This window comes from Somniosus microcephalus, chromosome 19 (genome assembly GCF_052327205.1).
Source record: "Somniosus microcephalus isolate GS21.2 chromosome 19, FLI_Smic_1.0, whole genome shotgun sequence".
NCBI classification, from domain to species: Eukaryota; Metazoa; Chordata; class Chondrichthyes; order Squaliformes; family Somniosidae; genus Somniosus; species Somniosus microcephalus.
This window is the reverse complement of record NC_141005.1, coordinates 3,885,608-3,907,290: the sequence shown is the minus strand read 5'-3', so window position 1 is coordinate 3,907,290 and position 21,683 is coordinate 3,885,608. Positions and strand designations below refer to the sequence as shown.

Here is a 21,683-nt window from a genome sequence, read left to right as displayed (position 1 = left end):
TCACCCCCTGTGCTCACTGCCCGTGTCCTAACTCACACCCAGTCCCGTTCACCCATCACCCCCTGTGCTCACTGCCCCGTGTCCTAACTCACACCCAGTCCTGTTCACCCATCAACCCCTGTGCTCACTGCCCCGTGTCCTAACTCACACCCAGTCCCGTTCACCCATCACCCCTGTGCTCACTGCCCCGTGTCCTAACTCACACCCAGTCCTGTTCACCCATCAACCCCTGTGCTCACTGCCCCGTGTCCTAACTCACACCCAGTCCCGTTCACCCATCACCCCTGTGCTCGCTGCCTGTGTCCTAACTCGCACCCAGTCCCGTTCACCCATCACCCCCTGTGCTCGCTGCCCCTGTCCTAACTCGCACCAAGCCCCGTTCACCCATCACCCCTGTGCTCGCTGCCCGTATCCTAACTCGCACCCAGTCCCGTTCACCCATCACCCCTGTGCTCGCTGCCTGTGTCCTAACTCACACCCAGTCCCGTTCACCCATCACCCCCTGTGCTCACTGCCCCTGTCCTAACTGGCACCCAGTCCCGTTCACCCATCACCCCCTGTGCTCGCTGCCCGTGTCCTAACTCGCACCAAGCCCCGTTCACCCATCACCCCGTGCTCGCTGCCCCGTGTCGTAACTCACACCCAGTCCCGTTCACCCATCACCCCCTGTGCTCACTGCCCCGTGTCCTAACTCACACCCAGTCCCGTTCACCCATCACCCGCTGTGCTCACTGCCCCGTGTCCTAACTCACACCCAGTCCCGTTCACCCATCACCCCCTGTGCTCACTGCCCCGTGTCCTAACTCTCACCCAGTCCCGTTCACCCATCACCCCCTGTGCTCACTGCCCCGTGTCCTAACTCGCACCCAGCCCCGCTCACCCATCACCCTTGTGCTCGCTGTCCGTGTCCTAACTCACACCCAGTCCCGTTCACTCATCACCCCCTGTGCTCGCTGCCCCGTGTCCTAACTCACACCCAGCCCCGCTCACCCATCACCCTTGTGCTCGCTGTCCGTGTCCTAACTCACACCCAGTCCCGTTCACCCATCACCCCTGTGCTCGCTGCCCCGTGTCCTAACTCGCACCAAGCCCCGTTCACCCATCATCCCCTGTGCTCACTGCCCCGTGTCCTAACTCACACCCAGCCCCGCTCACCCATCACCCTTGTGCTCGCTGTCCGTGTCCTAACTCACACCCAGTCCCGTTCACCCATCACCCCCTGTGCTCGCTGCCACGTGTCCTAACTCGCACCAAGCCCCGTTCACCCATCACCCCCTGTGCTCGCTGCCACGTGTCCTAAATCGCACCAAGTCCCGTTCACCCATCACCCCCTGTGCTCGCTGACCGTGTCCTAACTCGCACCCAGTCCCGTTCACCCATCACCCACTGTGCTCGCTGCCCGTGTCCTAACTCGCACCAAGCCCCGTTCACCCATCACCCCTGTGCTCGCTGCCCCTGTCCTAACTCGCACCAAGCCCCGTTCACCCATCACCCCTGTGCTCGCTGACCGTGTCCTAAATCGCACCCAGTCCCGTTCACCCATCACCCCTGTGCTCGCTGACCGTAACCTAACTCGCACCGAGCCCCGTTCACCCATCACCCTCTGTGCTCACTGCCCCGTGTCCTAACTCACACCCAGTCCCGTTCACCCATCACCCCCTGTGCTCACTGCCCCGTGTCCTAACTCACACCCAGTCCCGTTCACCCATCGCCCCCTGTGCTCACTGCCCCGTGTCCTAACTCACACCCAGTCCCGTTCACCCATCACCCCCTGTGCTCACTGCCCCGTGTCCGAACTCGCACCAAGCCCCGCTCACCCATCACCCCTGTGCTCGCTGCCCGTGTCCTAACTCTCACCAAGCCCCGTTCACCCATCACCCCTGTGCTCGCTGACCGTGTCCTAACTCGCACCCAGTCCCGTTCACCCATCACCCCTGTGCTCGCTGACCGTAACCTAACTCGCACCAAGCCCCGTTCACCCATCACCCCTGTGCTCGCTGCCTGTATCCTAACTCGCACCCAGTCCCGTTCACCCATCACCCCTGTGCTCGCTGCCTGTGTCCTAACTCGCACCCAGTCCCGTTCACCCATCACCCCCTGTGCTCGCTGCCCCTGTCCTAACTCGCACCAAGCCCCGTTCACCCATCACCCCTGTGCTCGCTGCCCGTATCCTAACTCGCACCCAGTCCCGTTCACCCATCACCCCTGTGCTCGCTGCCCGTGTCCTAACTCGCACCCAGTCCCGTTCACCCATCACCCCTGTGCTCGCTGCCCGTGTCCTAACTCACACCCAGTCCCGTTCACCCATCACCCTCTGTGCTCACTGCCCCGTGTCCTAACTCACACCCAGTCCCGCTCACCCCTCACCCCCTGTGCTCACTGCCCCGTGTCCTAACTCGCACCCAGTCCCGTTCACCCCTCACCCCCTGTGCTCACTGCCCCGTGTCCTAACTCACACCAAGTCCCGTTCACCCATCACCCCTGTGCTCGCTGCCCGTGTCCTAACTCGCACCAAGCCCTGTTCACCCATCACCCCCTGTGCTTACTGCCCGTATCCTAACTCGCACCAAGCCCCGTTCACTGATCACCCCCTGTGCTCACTGCCCCGTGTCCTAACTCACACCCAGTCCCGTTCACCCATCGCCCCCTGTGCTCACTGCCTCGTGTCCTAACTCACACCAAGCCCCGTTCACCCATCACCCCTGTGCTCGCTGCCCGTGTCCTAACTCGCACCAAGCCCCGTTCACCCATCACCCCCTGTGCTCACTGCCCGTGTCCTAACTCGCACCAAGCCCCGTTCACCCATCACCCCCTGTGCTCGCTGCCTGTGTCCTAACTCGCACCAAGCCCCGTTCACCCATCACCCCCTGTGCTTACTGCCCGTATCCTAACTCGCACCCAGTCCCGTTCACCCATCACCCCCTGTGCTCACTGCCCCGTGTCCTAACTCGCACCAAGCCCCGTTCACTGATCACCCCCTGTGCTCACTGCCCCGTGTCCTAACTCACACCCAGTCCCGTTCACCCATCACCCCCTGTGCTCACTGCCCCGTGTCCTAACTCACACCAAGTCCCGTTCACCCATCACCCACTGTGCTCACTGCCCCGTGTCCTAACTCACACCCAGTCCCGTTCACCCATCACCCCCTGTGCTCACTGCCCAGTGTCCTAACTCACACCCAGTCCCGTTCACCCATCGCCCCCTGTGCTCACTGCCTCGTGTCCTAACTCACACCAAGCCCCGTTCACCCATCACCCCTGTGCTCGCTGCCCGTGTCCTAACTCGCACCAAGCCCCGTTCACCCATCACCCCCTGTGCTCACTGCCCGTATCCTAACTCGCACCAAGCCCCGTTCACCCATCACCCCCTGTGCTCGCTGCCCGTGTCCTAACTCGCACCAAGCCCCGTTCACCCATCACCCCCTGTGCTCACTACCCCGTGTCCTAACTCACACCCAGTCTCGTTCACCCATCACCCCCTGTGCTCACTGCCCCGTGTCCTAACTCACACCCAGTCCTGTTCACCCATCACCCCCTGTGCTCACTGCCTGTGTCCTAACTCACACCAAGTCCCGTTCACCCATCACCCCCTGTGCTCACTGCCCGTATCCTAACTTGCACCAAGCCCCGTTCACCCATCACCCCCTGTGCTCACTGCCCCGTGTCCTAACTCACACCCAGTCCTGTTCACCCATCACCCCCTGTGCTCACTGCCTGTGTCCTAACTCACACCAAGTCCCGTTCACCCATCACCCCCTGTGCTCACTGCCCGTATCCTAACTTGCACCAAGCCCCGTTCACCCATCACCCCCTGTGCTCACTGCCCCGTGTCCTAACTCGCACCAAGCCCCGTTCACCTATCACCCCCTGTGCTCGCTGACCTACATTGGCTCCCGGTCTGGCAACGCCTTAATTTTAAAATTCTCATCCTTGTTTTCAAATCCTTCCATGGCCTCGCCCCTCCCTATCTCTGTAACCTTCTCCTGTCTCTTTGCGCATCCCCGATTTTAATTGCTCCACCATTGGCGGCCGTGCTTTCAGCTGCCTGAGCCCTAAGCTCTGGAATTCCCATCCTAACCCTCTCCCCTTCTCTACCTCTCTTTCCTCCTTTAAGACGCTCCTTAAAACCGACCTCTTTGACCAAGCTTCTGGTCACCTGTCCTAATATCTCCTTATGTGGCTCGGTGTCAAATTTTGTTTGATAATCGCTCCTGTGAAGCGCCCTGGGACGTTTCACTATGTTAAAGGTGCTGTATAAATACAAGTTGTTATTATAATGTGGTGCCTTTTCTTACAGGTTGATATTATAAACGGCCTCTTCACTCATAACGCTAATAATCCTCCTGTATCTAAGAATCAACCTCCCGTTGCTGGGGCCATCCACTGGGAACGTTCTCTCTTTCACCGGATTAAACACCCCATCGTTCACTTTCAGGAAATGCCCGAGATGCTGGCTAGTGAACAGGGGAAAGCAGTAGGTTCATATTTTGCCTTTAGACTTTGACATTTGAAGATTGACCATTTATTGCACAGATTGATAAATGACAAGCTCTGTTGCCTACTGGAAGCCAGTATTTCTTTCACGATACCTTTGCTAGAGATTTATTTCAATTCAATATGCAACGTTTGCATGGTGTGAATGTTACCGGGTCAGTTATCATGGGCGGAATGCAACCAGATGTAACAAAGCTTTAATCTGCTGCATTGGCTAATAATCATGACACTAAAATCTCTTTCACTGCATTAATATCAACTTAGAGATTATGCTGTGCAATGTTGGCGTTGAAATGTTTGACAAGTTCATATCAAAATTATCTCCATTTTTTTCCTGGCGATTCCCAATGTGGGGGTCACACACACCCAGTAGCAACCTTAATATAAACCGGCTGGATTCCCTAGGTCTTCCCTATGGGCAGCCTATTGAATAGGACGGGTTTACACTGGGGTTACTCCCAGGTGAGAGAGATCTGTGCAACAGGAACCAGTGGTGTACACATTCCTCTAATGCCAAGGTAAAAGCAGCTATGGAGAAGTGAGTGCTGAGCTATTGTTCATGGGGTCTGTTACTGTTGCTGACTGATGATGAATCTTCCTTTTTAGTAAACAGTTTAAGGTTCTGGGGGTGGGGCCTGGTTCTTTGTTTATTGGGTACACTGATACTTATGTTGTGGAAGTGGACGGGGAAGATGAAGAGAAGGGTGCTGTTGTCATTCTGCCCCTTAGCCTCAATGTGCTGAACCATAGTGATACCTGTTGAACCTGGTACATAAAGGCTGTTCTTCATTGTGTCTGTTTCCCCTCCTCTCCAAAGGCCCAAGGGTCTTTAGCCCAGTTTTCTATCCTATGAAGGGAAGTAGGGACTAGTCAATTTTCTGCTCCTGCCGATGTGAATGTTGCTTGCTGCGGTACAGATCCATGGGTGCTGGCGCTATCTGGTACCTTGGCCAATGGCCATGCTTCCTGTGAGACTGTCAGCAGGTGACTTGACCTCAAAGGGGGAATTATTTCAGTCAAGCCTGATCTTGTCTTTGTTTAGCATTTATATCTAACATCTATTTATTTGATAAGACTGTAGATTTGTAAAAGGTTCTCAGTAAGCAAAGCTGCACAAGGTGCTTTGACAGTGCATTTATTACAGTTTGGCATTCTATATTGCATTTGTTATGAAACACGAAGGAGAAATCTTATGATGACTTCTGTTGCTCTACAGGCCAAAGCAAAATATCTTGAAGTGGCAAAGAGGATGAGAGCGTATGAAGACAGGTTGTATGACCATTGGCAAAGCGAGACTAATATGACACTGCACCTTCTGTTGAAGCAAAGCCTGCTTACAAAGTTTAATATATCTTCTACCAATTTGGAAAGTTTTGTTGTCTATGATCCAGTAAGAATGGAATTTTGTTCATCCTTTTTTATTAAGATTAATATTTGAAACAAGTAAATTTGAGATTTCTGCACTTCGCATTTTAAGATTTGATTGTGGGAGCTGAGTGTTGCAGTGGGTTAGCACAGTATTATTTCACCGCTACTGCCCGAGTTCAAGTAAAGCCCAGATCGATACGAAGAGGAATTCCCTCTTCTTTAGAAAGGAGTTTCAGCAGTCACACCAATTTCCAAATGGAATGCAGCCCACAGCGTAAAGACGAGCACCGAATTGACAACTGTGCACAGGATACATCGCGTCTTGTGGGAAATGGAAATGTCACACTAGGGGCTGCTGTTCTGAGGTTAGAGTTAAGACATATTCCTGGAACAAAGAAGAGGAGAAGAAATACATGTTGGGGATTGGTGATTCACAGGAAAATGCCATGTAGCACCGACAATTCATGAGTGATTTATCTTCCTTCAGGTCTTTCCATAAGCAGTTTCATTTAGCGCAGCCCAGGACTGGCTTTTGTAATATTAAATTTTGCGCTTGTGCAAAACTGTGAAATGGGCCATGCAGCCCCTCGCTCCTTTTATAAAAAAAAAAAAAAAAAATTAGGGGGAACATTGCTCATGTGGAGTCAGTGGACAAGTAGTAGAATGGACAGCAAGCTGGCTACAAATCAGAAAACAGAGAGTAGAGGTTGAGGGTAGCCACACAGACTGGCAAAAGGTGGGATGTGGTGTTCCACAGGGCTCAGTGCTGAGACCACTGTTGTTCACAATTTACATTAACAATTTGGACTAAGGATTTGGAAGTACAATTTCAAAATTTGCAGACAACACCAAATTGGGGAGTGTAGTTAACACATGAAATAATACGACAAAATACAAGAACACATTAATAAACTTGCAGAATGGGCGTGTAATTGGCAAATTGGATGCATGTGGATGCATTGGTTGTCATTTTCCAAAATTCCATAGATTCTGGAACGGTTCTCGCGGATTAGAAGATAGCAAATGTAACCGCACTATTTAAGAAAGGAAGGAGAGAGAAAACGGGGAACTACAGGCCAGTTAGCCTGACACCAGTAGTAGGGAAAATGCTAGAATCTATTATTAAGGACGTGGTAACAGGGCACTTAGAAAATAATAATAGGTTGGGCAGAGTCAACACGGATTTATGAAAGGGAAAATGTTGTGTATGTACCTTTAAGGGAATAACTGGTCTCAGACTGCAGTACCGGCAGTGACCACCCCTGTATAAAAGGCGCTAGTAAGCCTCTGTAGTTTCAGTTTCCCAATTGTCTCCATTCAGTAAAGACTTGTTATGATCAACTCCTGCTGTCCGTGTCTCTATTATACACGGACATAATACTGGCGACGAGCAGATACGAACTTACCTACAGTCTGCACCACCTCCTGGGATCCATTCCTGAAGCGAAGTGAGCAGAGGTCGAGGCCAGAAGGAAGAAAGAAGCAGTAGAAACGGGCGTCGACCGTGGGCATCCGCCCCTGAGTCAGCGGAGTTGAAGATTGCAGGAGAGGCTGTCGAGAGCGGGGCTTGGTTCCTGTCGACGGTGCTTCAGCTAATCGGGCTGGTGGCAGGTAGTACACTGATCCTTCCTGGGCTGTGGCGGTCTAGAACTCGAGCGGGTGGCTTGCAACAGGGCCGAGCAGCGTTGTCGGGAAGAGGAGAGAGAGAGGGTGGAGCACACAGGGCGCGGTCGATGCTACAAAGCCGGGCTGCGTACAGACCCGAGAAGAGGGAGGCAAGAGTCCCACAGGGTTGTTCCACGACGGGAAAATAATAAAATAACAAAGGAAATATGTATACAACGCGCAGGAAGCCGCGAGGAGCTGCAGGTTGCAACGGAAACCGCGGAAAGCAGCGCTAGCAACAGCGGGGAAGAAGGCAAAGCGCGGGAGGCGCCATCTTAATCCAGCGGGGAAGAAGGCAAAGCGCGGGAGGCGCCATTTTAGATTTCCAAGATGCCGAAGACTGGCTGTATCACTGCCTTTGATAATGCAATAGAGGACTGGACCACGTATGTGGAAAGAGTCGAGGTATATTGCGAGGCAAACGAAATAGCCGATGAGAAAAAGGCATCGGTACTGCTAAACTTAATGGGCGCAAGAATGTACAGCCTATTGCGGGACCTGATTGCTCCAGCCAAACCGAAGGCGAAGAGTTTTAACGAAATTGTTGCTATCCTACAGGAACACCTAAACCCTGCACCGCTGCTGATAGCAGAAAGATTTAAATTCCACAGGAGAACTCAGCATAAAGATGAGAGCAATGCTGAGTACCTTACGGAACTACGCAAGCTATCAAAGCACTGCCAGTTCGGAGCAGGACTGGCCGATACCCTATGGGACAAATTTGTCTGTGGACTCCTGAGTGAAGGAACCCAGAAGAGGTTACTCTCAGAGAAAGAGCTGACGCTAGATAAGGCTTTCAGCGTGGCAGTATTGTACGAAGCAGCAGCCAGGGGAGCTGCGGAAATACAACAAAAGCCACGGGAATACGGCACCCACGAACTGACACGGGGATTTGCAAAATGTTATCGCTGCGGCAGAACTAACCATGACCAGAAGGACTGCTGGTCCAAGGACAAAATATGCAGGCAATGCGGAAAGATGGGACACATTGCACGAGTTTGCAGGTCTGGGAAGAAGACCAACGACAACAAAAAGGCTACTAAGGAACCGTACAGGAAAGTACAAAAGATGACGGACAGTAGTTCCGAAGACCAGATGAGCGATAGTGAATCCAGGAACAAGAGACTAAGCTGTCTCAAACTTCACAACGTAATCGCAAAAGAGGATCACCGAATCATTTGGGTCACCCTCACGATAGCAGGGTCCCAAGTCAAAATGGAATTGGATACAGGATCAGCTCTAACCGTCATGAATCGACGAGACTAAGAGCGGCTATTCTCACACATACCCTTGAGAGAGACATCCATTATCTTGAGGACGTATACGGGGCAAAAAGTATACCCCAGAGGAAAAATAAGGGTGCCTGTCGAATGCAACGGCAAGAAAATACAGAAATTGTATCTCTACGTTCTGCAAGATGGTGGACCACCGTTATTGGGACGTGAATGGATCAGAAAGATAAGTTTAGACTGGTACTCCATTCAGGCACTGACGGTGGCTGGTAAAAAGGATGACGACGTCACTCCTGGACGGTTGTCAACAATCTTAGCTGACGCCAAAGAGGTATTTCAACAAGAACTGGGCACTCTTAAAGGCGTAACCGCCTCGATAAAACTGGAGGAGAATGCAATTCCCAAGTTTTTCAAAGCAAGACCGGTACCCCATGCAATTCGCCCAGCCGTCGAGGCAGAGCTGGAGAATCTGGAGAATGCAGGCGTGTTATCTAAGGTAGACTGGAGCGAGTGGGCGACACCCATCGTTCCTGTCATGAAGAAAACGTTAAACAATAAGTCTGAGGAGCCAAGGAAGGTTCGCATCTGTGGGGACTTCAAGGTGACGGTGAACCCAGTCCTTCACACAGTACGATATCCTCTTCCGAGGATAGAAGATATCTTCGCCTCACTATCTGGAGGGAAGCGTTTTACAAAAATTGACCTAGCACAAGCAGATTTGCAGATGGAGGTTGAAGAATCCCCTAGGAAGTATCTCACGATAAACACTCACAAAGGTCTTTACCAGTATAATCGACTGGTATTCGGAGTAGCATCAGCTCCGGCGATATGGCAAAGAGCGATGGAACAAGTCCTGCAAAGGATTCCGGGGACTCAGTGTTACTTAGACGACATCCTAGTGACAGGTGAAGATGACAGTGAACACCTTGCCAACCTAGAGCAGGTGCTCACTAGACTACGTGAACACGGGCTACGAGCCAACCGCCGCAAGTGCGAGTTTTTTAAGAAACAGATATCGTATTGTGGCCACGTGATTGATGAAGAGGGGCTACATAAGTCCCCTGACAAAATTGAAGCGGTTGTTAAGGCCCCAGCGCCTGAAAATGTGTCGCAACTGAGGTCATTCCTCGGATTGGTGAATTACTACCATAAGTTTTTACCGAATTTGTCCACAATTCTGCACCCACTGAACGCCCTACTACGAACGGGAGTAGCATGGCAATGGAGCAATGACTGTAAGCGGGCCTTTCAGAAGAGTAAGGACCTAATCACTTCAAGAGAAGTATTGGCTCACTACAACCCATCACTACCGATAAGACTGGCGTGTGATGCGTCTCCCTATGGCATTGGGGCGGTACTGTCACATAAATTCCTTGATGGGTTAGAGAGGCCGATAGCTTTTGCGTCACGTTCGTTAACTTCGGCCGAGCGTAACTACGCCCAGATTGACCAAGAGGCCCTCAGCCTAGTGTGGGGGGTGAAGAAGTTCAATCACTACCTGCACGGTCAGAAATTTACTCTACTAACTGATCATCAACCTCTTGTCTCCATTTTCAACCCTCAGAAGGGCGTACCGATAATGACAGCACAACGGCTACAGAGGTAGTCCTTTTTCCTAGGGGCACACCAATATGACATCGAGTACAAAGGAACTAAGCAGCATGGGAATGCTGATGGATTGTCGCGCCTACCGTTGCCGACGGTGGAAGAAGAACTTGCAGTGGATCCAATGGAGATATTCCACTCGACCATAGTCGAATGTCTCCCTGTGACGAATGCAAGCATAGAAAAGGAAACACGGAATGACCCGACATTATCCCGGGTCTATGATTTAACGGTGAAGGGATGGCCAGCACATGGCGAACCACTGCTGCCAGCATTCTCGCCGAGAAGAGAACAGCTGCCAGTGTGCAGAGGAACCTTGATGTGTGGATCCAGAGCAGTAATTCCACCTAAGTTGATGGATAGAGTGCTCAATGAGCTTCATGAGGGTCATCTGGGTGGGGTAAAAATGAAGAACTTAGCCAGAACATTTGTGTGGTGGCCGGGAATCGATAGAGAAATCGAAGAGATGACCAAGAGCTGTACAGGATGCCAGAAGGTCCAAAACGCCCCACCACAAGCTCCTCTACATCCATGGGAGTGGCCCTCTTCTCCATGGCAAAGGGTGCACATTGATTTTGCTGGTCCCTTCATGGACTCGATGTTTTTAATTGCGGTGGATGCACATTCAAAGTGGCCAGAGGTAATAAAAATGTCCTCAACCACCACAGAAAAAACTATCACAGTCTTATGAACCATATTCGCCAGGAATGGGCTGCCTGAACAGATTTGCTCTGACAATGGACCACAGTTTGTGTCTGAAGAGTTCCGGAGGTTCTTAAAGAACAATGGTGTTAAGCATTACACATCCGCCCCATATCATCCAGCCACTAATGGATTGGCCGAGAGGTTCGTTCAAACATTCAAGAAGGCTATCAAGGCAATGGGTAATGAAGATATACCCCTACAACACAAGGTGGACAACTTCTTGTTTGTCTACCGGAATGCGACACATGCGGTTACCAACCAAACTCCTGCCATGATGTTCTTCAATCGAAGACTACGATGCCGCTTGGATCTGGTTAAGCCGAACATCAGAAGAGATGTGGAGAACAGGCAGTTTCAGAATATGAATGAAAGACCGACCAGGAGTTTTAAGATAGGTCAACCAGTGTTGGCCCGGGACTACCGCACAGAGAAATGGCAGCCAGGAACGATTTGTACACGGCAAGGACCTCTCGTGTATACCGTGGACGTTGGAGAGAACATTGTAAGACGCCATGCTGACCAGATTCTAGAGTCACTGGAAAACGTCAACTCCACACCACGATCTGATACACCTGGCGATGAAACCGACGTACCAATTGCATCTACCGCAGAATTGGTGATATTGGAGGCAGATGAACCAAACAACGACATTGATCCTGACTCAACCTTGCCAGAAGAACCTGATACCCCAAAGAGGCGTTATCCAGACAGAATCAGGAAGCCTCCTCAAAGACTGAACTTATAATTGCTTAACCTCAACCAATGTATCTAGCAACCGTAATTGTGATTGTAATTAGTTATCATTTAGTTGTTAAATGAATGTTATGTACTGTTTATCTAAAAGGGGAGGAATTGTTGTGTATCTACCTTTAAGGGAATAACTGGTCTCAGACTGCAGTACCGGCAGTGACCACCCCTGTATAAAAGGCGCTAGCAACCCTCTGTAGTTTCAGTTTCCCAATTGTCTCCATTCAGTAAAGACTTGTTATGATCAACTCCTGCTGTCCGTGTCTCTCTTATACACGGATATAATAGAAAATATGTTTGACAAATCTGTTAAGAGTTTTTTGAGGGTTTAACTAGCAGGATTGATAAGGGGGAACCAGTGGATGTGGTGTATTTGGATTTTCAGAAGGCATTCGATAAGGTGCCACACAAGAGGTTATTAAACAAAATTAGGGCTCATGGGATTGGGGGTAATATACTAGCATGGATTGCGGATTGGTTAATGGACAGAAAACAGAGAGTAACGGGTATTTTTCGGGTTGGCAGGCTGTAACTAGTGGGATACCGCAAGGATCAGCTATTTACAATCTATATCAATGATTTGGATGAGGGGACCAAATGTAATCTATCCAAGTTTGCTGATGATACAAAGCTGGGTGGGAATGTAAGTTGTGAGGATGATGCAAGAAGGCTTCAAGGGGATATAGACAGGCTAAGTGAGTGGGCAAGAACATGGCAAATGGAATAGAATGTGGAGAAATGTGAAGTTATCCACTTTGGTAGGAAAAATAGAAAAGCAGAGTATTTTTTAAATGGTGAGAGATTGGGAAATGTTGGTGTTCAGAGGGACGTGGGTGTCCTTGTACACAAATCACTGAAAGTTAACATGCAGGTACAGCAAGCAATTAGGAAAGCAAATGGTATGTTGGCCTTTATTACAAGAGGATTTGAGTATAAGAGTAAAGATGTCTTACTGCAATTATATAGGTTTTTTAGGTGCAAGGACACTAATAGGCACGCTTTAAAAGATTGTAAATATTTTTTTAATTTACTAAGAAAATACACCAAGGTAACTAGTAAATGGTTCTGTATAGTTTTTTAAAATCATTTTCAATTATTTAAAATTAGGTTACTCACAGGAGGTGGACTGCTCACTCTGATTAAAAATGCTAAGTTTTTGTGATAAACCCATTTTCAGCTGCATTAATCAAACTGCACCAGGTTGAGACCACACCTGGAGTATTGTGTACAGTTTTGGTCCTCTTACCTAAGGAAAGATATACTTGCCATAGACAGAGTGCAAGGAAGGTTCACCAGACTGGTTCCTGGGATGGGGGGATTGTCCTATGAGGAGAGATTGAGTAGACTAGGCCTATATTCTCTAGAGTTTAGAAGAATGAGAGGTGATCTCATTGAAACATACAAAATTCTTATAGGGCTTGACAGGGTAGATGCAGGGAGGATGTTTCCCCTGGCTGGGGAGTCCAGAACCAGGGGTCACAGTCTCCGAATAAGGGGTCGGCCATTTAGGACTGAGATGAGGAGAAATTTCTTCACTCAGAGGGCGGTGAATCTTTAGAATTCTCTACCCCAGAGGGCTGTGGAGGCTCAGTCGTTTAGTATATTCAAGACAGAGTTCGATAGATTTTTGGATATTAAGGGGATATGGGGATAGTTCAAGAAAGTGGAGATGAGGTAGAAGATCAGCCATGATCTTATTGAATGGCAGAGCAGGCGCGAACAGCCAAATGGCCTACTCCTGCCCCTATTTCTTATGTTCTTAAATGAATTTCAGTATAGATAAGTGTGTGGTGATGTATTTTGGTAGGAAGAATAAGGAGGCCACATACTCCTTTGAAAATAAAAGTCTAAATTGGTTAGAGGAACAGAGGGATCTGGGGTACACATGCACAAATGACTAAAAGTAGAGATGCAGGTTAACAAGGTCTTAAAAAAAGCAAACCAAGAACTGGGGTTAATTTCTAGAGGGATAGAATTGAAAAGCAGATAAGTTATGTTAAACTTGTATTGAACCTTGGTTAGACCACACTTGGAGCACTGTACACAGCTCTGGTCGCCATATTATAAGGAGGATATAGAGGCACTGGAGAAGGTGTAATTTTTTTTTTTACAAGGATGCTACCAGAACTGAGAGGATTTACTTACCAGGAAAGGCTAAACAGGCCGGGGCTCTTTTCTCTCGAAAAGAGAAGGCTGAGGGGTGACCTGATAGAGGTCTTAAAGATAATGAAAGGGTTCGATAGGGTATCTGTAGAGAAAATGTTTCCACTTATGGGGGAGTCCAAAACTAGAGGTCGTCAATATAAGATAGTCACTAATAAATCCAATAGGGAATTCAGGAGAAACTTCTTTACCCAGAGAGTAGTGAGAATGTGGAACTCACTACCACATGGAATACTTGAGGCGAATAGTGTATATGCATTTAAGGGGAAAGTTGATAAGTACATGAGGGAGAAAGGAATAGAAGGATATGCTATTAGTGTTAAATGAAGAGGGTTGGGAGGAGGCTCGTGTGGAGCATAAATGCCAACATAGACCAGTTGGGCCGAATGGCCTGTTTCCGTGCTGTACGCTCGATGTTACTCGATGGTTGTTTGAGCCAGTCACATTGAGCCAAAAGTTGCGGTCGGAGGCGTACTTCCAGAGTATGCCTCCGACCTAAATAAAAAAATTTTAAAATCCGAAAGTATCAACTGGCTCCCGGGCTTCGGAGTCTTTGGGTCCTGGGCCTGCAGGTGTACGCCTGCATAAGGGCCCACAGATCCCAGTGACGCAGGCGGTTCGGAAGCGTTCCTGGGATGGCGTTGCCCAGGCCAGCCAATTAGAAAGGAATTCCTCATAAACTTATGAGAAATCCCCAAATAAATAAATAACACAATTCCACTAAAAATAAATATTCCCATGTTCAAACTTAATTAAAAGTCCCTATAATTAAGCATTTAAAATTAAAATAATTTTTTTGAAAAATAATTTTAAACATTTTAATCTGGGCCAAAATTCACATGAACTAATTTTAAATGTTTTTGTATGTGTTAATCATTTAAAAAAAAAATTAATTTCACATTTATTTTAACCCTCGCACTGATATAAACAGGCCCTACGCCTACTTTCACCAGACGTAAGGGTTTCATTGGCATTTGCTGGACAGTAGCTGGGTAAATAGCCCAACTCTGTGCCAGCGAAAGTGTTTTTGGGTCGCAGGCGGACGATCTGTCCAGACGAATTTTGGCATCGCAAGTTCTGGGTTTTCATGCATGCGGAAACCAGGAACTTGCGGGGCCATTCTGAGGACTTAGGACACCTGCCCCACAAAATCCGGGCCATTATTTTGTCCCAAGGACATGCGACACTTTAGATGCGAGACACCGAGATGTGACGTCGCTCAGATGATGCCTTTGAAAAGTGTGCTGCTGCCAAAAGTTTTCTGAACAGAAACCTTTCAACTGTACAGATAGCCATGTTATAGCTGTCATATAATTTACATAGGATCATAGAATGGTTACAGCACAGAAGGAGACCATTTGGCCCATCGAGCCTGTGCCGGCTCTCTGCAAGAGCACTTCAGCTCGTCCCACTCCCCCACCCTTTCCCCAGAGCCCAGCAAATTTTTTTCCTTTGGGTACTTATCCAATTCCCTTTTGAAATCCACAATTGAATCTACCTCCACCACCCTTTCCAGATCTTAACCACTCGCTGTGTAAAAAAGTTTTCCTCATGTCGTCTTTGGTTCTTCTGCCAATCAATTCAATTCAATTCAATTCAAATCGCTTTATTGGCATGACAAGTTACATCTTATGTTGCCAAAGCATCGGAAAACATTCATGTTACATCTGTGTCCTCTGGTTCTCGACCCTTCTGCCAATGGGAACAGTTTCTCTCTATCTACTCTGTCCAGACCCTTCATGATTTTGTACACCTCTATCAAATCTCCTCTCAAATTTCTCTGCTCTAAGGAGAACAACCCCAGCTTCTCCAATCTATCCACGTAACTGAAGTCCCTCATCCCTGGCACCATTCTTGTAAATCTTTCTGCACCCTCTCTAAGGCCTTCACATCCTTCCTGAAGTGTGGTGCCCAGAATTGGACACAATACTCCAGTTGAGGCCAAACCAGTGTTTTATAAAGGTTCATCGTAAATTCCTTGCTTTTGTACTCTGTGCCTCTATTTATGAAGCCCAGGATCCCGTATGCTTTTTTAACCGCTTTCTAAACCTGCTCTGCCACCTTCAACGATTTGTACACATATAATCCCAGGTGTCTCTGTTCACGCACCCCCTTTAGAATTGTACCCTTTAGTTAATATTGCCTCACCTCTCGTTCTTCCTACTTAAATGTATCACTTTGCACTTTTCTGCGTTAAATTTCATCTGCCACGTGTCCGACCATTCCACCAGCCTGTCTATGTCTTCCTGAAGTCTATCACTATCCTTCTCACTGTTCACTATAATTCCAAGTTTTGTGTCATCTGCAAATTTTGAAATTGTGCCCTGTACACCCAAGTCTAAGTCATTAATATATATCAAGAAAAGCAGCGGTCCTAGTACCGACCCCTGGGGAACACCACTGTACATCTTCCTCCAGCCTGAAAAACAACCGTTCACCACTACTCTGTTTCCTGTCACTTAGCAATTTCGGATCCATGCTGCCACAGTCCCTTTTATGCCATGGGCTTCAACTTTGCTGGCAAGCCTATTATGTGGCACTTTATCAAACGCCTTTTGGAAGTCCATGTACATCTCATCAACCCTCTCTGTTACCTCATCAAAAAACTCGATCAAGTTCGTTAAACGTGATTTGCCATCAACAAATCCTTGCTGGCTTTCCTTAATTAATCCATACTTGTCCAGGTGACTGTTAATTTTGTCCCGGATTATCGTTTCTAAAAGCTTCCCCACTACCGAGGTTAAACTGACTGGCCTGTAGTTGCTGGGTTTATGCTTACACCCTTTTTTGAACAAAGATGTAACATTTGCAATTCTCCAGTCCTCTGGCACCAGCTCCTTATCCAAGGAGGATTGGAAAATTATGGCCAGTACCTCCGCAATTTCCACCTTTACTTCCCTCAGCATCCTCGGATGCATCCCATCTGCTTCTGGTGACTTATCTACTTGAAGTACAGTCAGCCTTTCTAGTACCTCCACCGTATCAATTTTTATCCCACCTAATATCTCAACTACCTCATCTTTCACTATGACTTTGGCAGCATCTTCCTTGGTAAAGACAGATGCAAAGTACCTCATTTAGTACCTCAGCCACACCCTCTCTGCCTCCATGCATAGGTCTCCATTTTGATCCCTCATCGGCCCCACCCCGCCTCTTACTACCCTTTTACTATTTATATGCCTATAGAAGACTTTCGAATTCCCTTTTATGTTAGCTGCCAATCTATTCTCATACTCTCTCTTTGCCCCTCTTATTTCCTTTTTCAATTCTGCTCTGAGCTTTCTATATTCAGCTTGGTTCTCACTTGTATTCTCAACCTGACATCTGTCATATGCCCCCTTTTACTGCTTCATCTTACTCTCTATCTCTCTTGTCATCCAGGGAGCTTTGGCTTTGGTTGCCCTACCTTTCCCCCTCATAAACTAATTATTATAGTGCTTAAAATAGGATTGTAAAATATAACCATTGCCGTTGTCCATCTTTCAATCTGCTGTTTTCTCACTGTTGCTTTTGGTTTTCTAATACAGAATATGGCTGCTCAAGATGACCGGTATGAAATTAATTGTCAATATGAGGTGAACTTTGCCCCACAACTGCAAGAAATTATAATGGAATCCAAGTATATGGAGCAATTAGGATTTCAAATACCACAACTGGCCAGGAATGTGGCTCTACAGGAACAGAAGTTCCTCCGGTATGATGTCAGTCTAAGAAAACTTGATAGTACAGGTGGATAATTACAATAAATCATTTCATAATCCCCACCACTCTTGATCATCAGAACTGTTTGCTCTGCAGAAATCTCTGTCGATGCTCTCAGTGTCACTTGTTCATTAACTGATTATGAGGTACCCCTCAACATAATGGGAAAGGAACACCTTCCCACGCAAGCAGTGAGGTACGTTTAGACTTCAATGTGAAGCAGTTTTGTTTCATACATGTAAGAACTTGCATGTACCCAGCTTCAGGACGTCCCAGAGCACTTTACAGCCAATTAAGTACTTTTGAAATGTAGTCACAATGATGCTGATGTTTTTAGTGATGTTGGTTGAGAGTTAAAGATTGGCCAGGGCACTTCTTCAAATAGTGCCTTGGGATCTGCCCTGAGAGGGCCACAGTTTACTGAAAGATGGCACTTTTGACAGTGCAGCACTCCCTCAGTACTACACTGGAATGCTGGTCTAGATTTTGTGCTCAAATCTCTGGAGTGGGGCTTTAACCCACAACCTCTGATTCAGAGGCCAGAGCGCTACCCACTGAGCCACTGCTGACACCTAGTTGATCTTAGTTTAGACTCTGTGAAGCTGGGTAGTTTTGAGTACAGCATGCCATTTACTTTTCTGTGGCGCTGGAATGATGCAATGTTCATTTTTACTACTTTGGTCTTTAGGTACACCACCGGACTAAACAACATGCTAAATCGCTACCAAAAACTGATGGATTCCCTGAATGTAGCGGAGACTAAACTCATGACAGAACATATTCAAGAGCTTCAACGAGTTATTCGATCAGGCTATAAAAGACTAAACTGGAACTCGTTAGGTAACATCACTAATTTTTTATGCTTCATATCAGTGACCGGATAGATCTGATAACAGCTGCAATCGGTCATGTCCTTCTAAATGATTTCCAGTGGGAAACTAAATGTTGTTAAATTTCCCAGGATATCATAATTTCAGAACTCAGTAGTTTTGAAATAATATATGTTGAAATTTTGATTATTCACACTCTCATTGTCTGTATTCTTGATTATCCGCAAGAGTATTTGTGGGAGTTGAGGCTTAGTTTTGCATAACAATTAAAATACAAATTATGATTTTAATTGATTATCATAGACTCTGCACTCTTGCCCAGCAGGATAGCTGATAGGTACTGGACATCCAAATAACAATTAGAATTTGCTGTCCATGCAGCGCTGATACTTAGCGCAGCGCCCCCTCAGTACTGCACTGGTCCTTAGCTATCGGAGGTTCCATCTTTCAGGTGAGACATTAAACCGAGGCCCTGTCTGCCTGCCCAAATGGAGGCAAACGATCCCTTGGCACTATTCGAAAAAGAACAGGTGCGTTCTCCTGGTGTCCTGGGCAACGCTTCTCTTTCAACCAACAGCACAAAAAATAGATTATCTGGGCATTTATCTCATTTTTGCTCCTGGGATAAGGCCCGCCCACACAGGCACCGATTGGTGGACCGTCAGGTCACCGAAGCGTAGGATTGGTCAATCGTCCCGTCACTCAACCGTAGGAGGGCCCGGCCGCACGCGCCAGGAACCCGCCGTACGATTGGTCGACCTCGACGTCATTCGATGCTAATGAGCGGATAATGAGCGGAATGTTGAACGTTTTTTGGATACCGCGGGCGCAATTTTTGTCCGGCCGAAATGTAAATACGCTTAGGACGGTTCTGGAATCGTCAGCTTTCTTTCGACGTAACGCACGTGTAGGTACGCTCTATAACTTTCGAGTTAATTCAAGACAGACAGACAGACAGACGGAATGACAGACAGAAGTATCCTTTTATATATATAGATGATCTAGACGAGGGAACTAGATGTAATATCTCCAAGTTTGCAGACGACACAAAGCTGGTTGGGCATGTGTGCTGTGAGGAGGATGCAGAGAAACTCCAGTATGATTTGAACAGGTTGGGTGATTGGGCAGATGCATGGCAGATGCAGTATAATGTGGATAAATGCGAGGTTATCCACTTTGGTGGCAAAAATAGGAAGGCAGATTATTATCTGAACGGCAATAGATTGGGAAAAGGGGAAGTGCAACGAGACCTGGGTGTCCTTGTGCACCAGTCGCTGAAGGTAAGCATGCAGGTGCAGCAGGCGGTTAAGAAGGCAAGTGGTATGTTGGCCTTCATAGCGAGAGGATTCGAGTACAGGAGCAAGGATGTCTTGCTGCAGTTGTACAGGGCCTTGGTGAGACCGCATCTGGAGTATTGTGTGCAGTTTTGGTCGCCTTATCTGAGAAAGGATGTTTTTGCCATGGAGAGAGTGCAGCAAAGATTCACCAGACTGATACCTGGGATGGCAGGAATGACGTATGAAGAGAGATTGGGTCGATTAGGCTTATATTCGCTAGAGTTTAGAAGAATGAGAGGGGATCTCATTGAAACTTATAAAATTCTAACAGGACTAGACAGACTAGATGCAGGAAGGCTGTTCCCGATGGCGGGGGAGTCCAGAACCAGGGGTCACAGTCTAAGGATAAGGGGTAAGCCATTTAGGACTGAGATGAGGAGGAATTTCTTCACCCAGAGAGTGGTGAACCTGTGGAATTCTCTACCACAGAAGGCAGTTGAGGCCAATTCATTAAATATATTCAAGAAGGAGTTAGATATATTTCTTAAGGCTAAAGGGATCAAGGGATATGGGGAGAAAGCAGGCACAGGGTACTGAATTTGGATGATCAGCCATGATCTCATTAAATGGCGGAACAGGCTCGAGGGGCCGAATGGCCTGCTCCTGCTCCTATCTTCTATGTTTCTATCAGATTGCTGGGAGTGTACTACAAAGCCCCAAACAGTGAGAGGGAGATAGAAGAACAAATATGTAGACAAATTTCTGAAAAGTGCAAAAACTATAGGGCAGTAATAGTAGGGGATTTCATCTACCCCAATATTAACTGGGATAAAATTAGTGTGAAGGATATAGAGGGTGCGGAATTCCTAAAATGCATCCAGGAGAACTTTTTTAGCCAGTATGTAGCAAGCCCAACAAGGGAGGAGGCGGCTCTGGACTTAGTTTTAGGGAATGAAGCTGGGCAGGTAGAAGGCATATCAGTGGGGCAGCATTTTGGTGCTAGTGACCATAATTCAGTTAGCTTTAAGGTAGTTATGGAAAAGAATAGACCAGGAATAAAAATTCTAAATTGGGGAAATGCCAATTTTGCTAAGCTCAGAGGGGATTTAGCCATAGTGGACTGGAAACAGCTACTTGAAGGTAAATCAGTGTCAGAGCAGTGGGAGGCATTCAAGGAGGAGATCTGGAGGGTTCAGACCAAATATGTGCCCTTAAAGAAAAAAGGTGGGACTAACAAATCTAGAGCCACTTGGATGTCTAGGGACATACAGGGTAGGATAAAGAAAAAAAGGGAGGCGCATGACAGATACCGAGGGCTAAATACTGCAGAATCATTAGAGTACAGAAAGTGCAGGGGTGCAATTAAAAAGCATATTAAGAAAGCAAAGAGAGAGCATGAAAAATTCTTAGCAAGTAAAATCAAGGAAAAACCAAAGATGTTTTATAAATATATTAAGAGTAAGAGGATAACTAAAGAAAGGGTAGGGCCTATTAGAGATCATGAGGGTAATCTGTATGTGGAGGCGGGAGACGTCGGTAGGGTTCTTAATGAATACGTCGTGTCTGCTTTCACAAAGGAGAGGGGCGAAGCAGACATTGCAATCAGGGAGGGGGAGTGTGAAATATTAGATGAAATAAACAAAGTGAGAGAAGACGTATTAAGGGGTTTAGCAGCTTTAAAAGTGGATAAATCCCCAGGCGTGGATGAATTGTATCCCAGGCTGTTAAGCGAAACAAAAAAGGAAATAGCAGAGGCCCTGATCATAATTTTTCAATCCTCTCTGGCTTCAGGCGTGGTGCTGGAGGACTCGAGGACTGGTAATGTGGTACCCTTGTTTAAAAAGGGAGAAAAGGATAGACCGAGTAATTACAGGCCAGTCAGCCTAACCTTGGTGG

General features: G+C 47.6%; 1 protein-coding gene across 1 annotated transcript in view; it reads left to right on the top strand.

Moving 5' to 3' along the window:
- The window catches only part of dnah10 (dynein axonemal heavy chain 10), a 304,418-nt gene that overhangs the window by 68,534 nt on the left and 214,201 nt on the right, over positions 1 to 21,683 (top strand). Inside the window, exons 13-16 of the mRNA XM_086011825.1 lie at positions 4,297 to 4,473; positions 5,710 to 5,883; positions 17,506 to 17,672; positions 18,369 to 18,520. Coding sequence (XP_085867951.1) covers positions 4,297 to 4,473; positions 5,710 to 5,883; positions 17,506 to 17,672; positions 18,369 to 18,520 — 670 coding nt within the window. The remainder of the gene's footprint in view (positions 1 to 4,296; positions 4,474 to 5,709; positions 5,884 to 17,505; positions 17,673 to 18,368; positions 18,521 to 21,683) is intronic.